Source organism: Glossina fuscipes, unplaced genomic scaffold (assembly GCF_014805625.2).
Source record: "Glossina fuscipes isolate IAEA_lab_2018 unplaced genomic scaffold, Yale_Gfus_2 61528, whole genome shotgun sequence".
Classification (NCBI taxonomy): Eukaryota; Metazoa; Arthropoda; class Insecta; order Diptera; family Glossinidae; genus Glossina; species Glossina fuscipes.
The window spans coordinates 1-3,605 of NW_024003740.1; the positions used below are offsets into that span (position 1 = coordinate 1).

The 3,605-nt window shown below is 36.6% G+C and overlaps 1 protein-coding gene across 1 annotated transcript; it reads left to right on the plus strand.

Annotated features, from left to right (window-relative positions):
• Window positions 1–6: 6 nt before the first annotated feature.
• Window positions 7–1,811, plus strand: LOC119643684 (E3 SUMO-protein ligase RanBP2-like; the record flags this gene model as incomplete). The annotated part of the gene is made up of 2 exons (XM_038043081.1): window positions 7–1,432; window positions 1,487–1,811. Coding segments are annotated over 2 exons (1,719 nt in total), but the record flags the coding sequence as incomplete, so codon positions are not given.
• Between the last annotated feature and the right edge of the window lie 1,794 nt (window positions 1,812–3,605).

Below are 3,605 nucleotides of genomic sequence, written 5' to 3' on the forward strand. Positions count from 1 at the left end.
AAGAATAAGGAAATTGCTGATAAATTTATGGAGGCTGTTATAAAAGCTTTAGACGGAACTGCGACACCAATAATAGAGACAGTTGGTAGCAATACTTCCATAAATACGTCCGCTAGTTCGGGACTGCCTTCGAGTGCCTTAAATATCACCGAAGAAAATGAGAAGCTGGCGAGCGATTTAAAGTTACCGTTAAATCTCTTTGAATCAGCAAAACCGGACTGTATTGGTTGCCGAGGATGTGATCCAGAAAAGTTCACCTTTACTGACGATGGAAATAATAAAATTTTCATTAATGAAGAGGACATTAAAAGCCTTTTGCTACCGATGGAATTGCCGCCTTTAGTTTTATTAAAGCAAAGCACTCTCTCACCTATTATTTCAACGACGGCAACAACATTAATAACGACAACAGCAGGTGCGTCGATAAACTTTAAGAAAAAGCTCGTGAACACTTTTAACGCCAGTGCAAACAACGTAAAAGAATCCGCTGACGAAACAACACCCGCGTCTACAACCGATCTTTCGCAGGAAAATCCAAAAACTTGTTCTATTATAAAACCCGGTAATATATTTGGTGGTTTCACGGAAATGACAAATGCGGGCGAAGAATCAATTTTCTCTGGTGTCGCAAATTCAACGTCCACAGATGCTGACAAAACACAATCTATATCCATTTTCGGAGGCACAGGCAATAGTTTACCTGGTGGTTCTATTTTTGGCCAAAAACCTCCAATATTTGGCAATAGCCCTTCCATATTCGGCGATACAACTAAATCGATTTTCGGTTCGTCAAATAATAACTCTAAGGGCGGTAGTATAAATACTTCCATTTTCGGCTCATCGTACACCAGCTTCACAGGTTTTGCGCCCAATAAACCCATAACCGCAGGTAGATGTGTATTTGGAAGTACGGAAATTCCCACTACGACTGCCGCTCATGTCGCTACTTCTTTGTTCGAAGGTGTTGGCACAAACACGGGCTCTGCAGGCACTGAATCGTTTATCGATTTGTCTAAAACTGCTACAGCTGCGATTGACTTTGCTAGTTTGGCAGCTCAAGCTCCCAAAGATGACAAAGCGGTGCCAGCATTAGCAAAAGGCAACGAAAAACCTGCCCCTTGTAATTTTATAGGTCTTACGGGCCAAAATGCTTTCGCAAGCTTTGCCAAACCGCTAAATGAACAAAAATCGAACGATAAGGATATAACCAAAAATGATAGCCTAAATGATGCGAAAAATAACCAAAGCGGCAATTGCGGTACTGCGGAAAACAATTCTACTGAGGAGAATTATGATCCTCACTACGAACCCATTATTGCATTACCCGAAGAAATTGTAATTACAACAGGCGAAGAAGAAGAAACTAAGCTCTTCGGCGAGCGAGCTACATTGTTCCGCTGGGATGATACCAACAAGGAGTGGAAAGAAAGAGGTAAGAGCAAAGATTGCTTGGAAAAACGCTTTTAATCTGTTTTTAATTATTTAGGCGTTGGAGAATTAAAAATTTTGTTTCATCCTGTCAAACAAACATATCGTATGCTAATGCGTCGCGAACAAATCTATAAGCTGATCCTGAATCATGTTGTTAATGCTGACTTTAGTTTCAGTGAAATGAACAAAAATCCTAAGAGTTTTCTATGGGGAGCCATGAATTATGCTGAGTGCCCCGAAGGAGTATTGGAAAAGTTGGCTGTACGTTTCAAAAATGTCAAATTAGCAGAACAGTTCAGGGAGCAGTTAAATAAATGTATTGCAGCGAATCAAAATCGCGATAACTAAAAAACTAAAGGATTTTTAAAACTATTAATATTAATATGAAAATAAAAGCATGTCGAGAAATTCTTTAAAAGCGACAAGAAATATAATGTTTTTTTTTTTACATTTTACTTTTACATTCACACCTCCGACGCCCACGGAAAAAGATGCGAAGAAATGTAGTGTTTCTAAGGTTAGTTTCGCACCTCAGAGAGATATTACTTCTTTTAAAATTATTGTTCCATTGGCATTTCATTCACACTTGATAGCATATGTCATATCTGCAAACGGCAGCTGGATAATTTTTGTGTTTTACCGGTGTTAGTGGAAAAATAAATAAATAAATAAGAGGAAAAAAAAAAACGAGAATTTAATATTTAAAAAAGGAAAAAGAAAGGGAAGAAAAGAGGGTTAATAAAGTAACCAAATTTTTTGAAAAAAACTTAAAGGAAGAAAAGGAGGGAAGGAAGAAGATGAACGTGAGAGTAAAATTAAGAAGCAATATATTGTTACGAAAATCCCAAATTCAGTTAAATGTCAGCTAAGTAATTTTCGTAAGAATAAATTCCCTAAAGAAGGGAAAACCAAATGAGCATTCGCAGGCGCCTCATGCAGCTGCAGGCCAATGAAAACGATTAGTGGAAAAGCAAACAGGTAAAAGCTAAGTGCATATTCGCAGGCTCGTCATGCAGGTGCAGGCCGAAGGAAACGATTAGAGGAAAAATCAGGCTGGGATTAGACCATAACCATAAATTTAGGTATAGTAACATTCTTGTAAAATTGTATATAAATCGAATATTTGTGACAAGCAGAGTTAGTCTGGCAAGAACTTAGAAGTTGAGAGTACGGCCAAAATATATCGTAAATAAATATTCCTACTGTTGTGAGAGACAAAGTAGTAAAATAAAAGAACTTTGAAGTGTATTTCTCTTGATCAAAATATCTACGATCTAGTGATACGGAATGTATCTTGTAAAAAGCGAATTTCGTAACAATATATATTAAATTTTTTGCCTTTTCGTTGTGATTCTTTTTTTGGTGTTCCCCGTGATAACCAAAACAACATCAGCCCGTCTCCCTATGGTTTAATATATTAAACAAATTTTTCATTGATTTTTTTTTCAATTTCTCGCGCCCCCCATTGTTTTTTTTTCAATTTTTCATATTTTTCATTGATTTTTTTATCAATTTCTCATATCTTTCACTCAAATTACAGTTAAGCTCCATTCATTTGATACAAATTTTTCATTGATTTTTTTTCAATTTCTCGCGCCCCCCATTGAATTTTTTTCAGTTTTTCATTGATTTATCAATTTTTCATTTTTTTTATCAATTTCTCATTTGAAGAGAAAATGTCTGTTTGTGCCAATTCTCGCCGCGTTCAAGCGCCCAGCGCTATAAGAAAATCCGAGGGAGTTCCTTCTCAAGTTTAAATATGATGTACTTTTTACAATATAATATCCAAAGTGTTCGACGTAACCTGTCGTTTTTAGAATTTTACTTGAACTCAAATAAGATTGATTTCTGCATCTTAAGTGAAGTTTTTCTGAAAGACGAAAATTGTTTTGAAATTAAAGTTCCGAATTATGCTTCATCATTTATCATCAATTCAAAGTGCCTTTCGGTCCGCTAGAACCGACTTTCCTCACATTGAGTCCTTCTCACCTAAACCTTGGTGGAACTCTTCCCTGTCGACACTTTTTCGCAAATACCAAGTTGCAAGGAAAAAAATGAGTAAATATGCCAATCCAGCCAGCTACGTGGAATATATGAAAACACTGAAAGAATGGAGGCCTGCAAGTAGAAAGGCGAAAAGGACACACAGAGCTATTACGATTAAAGAGTTACGT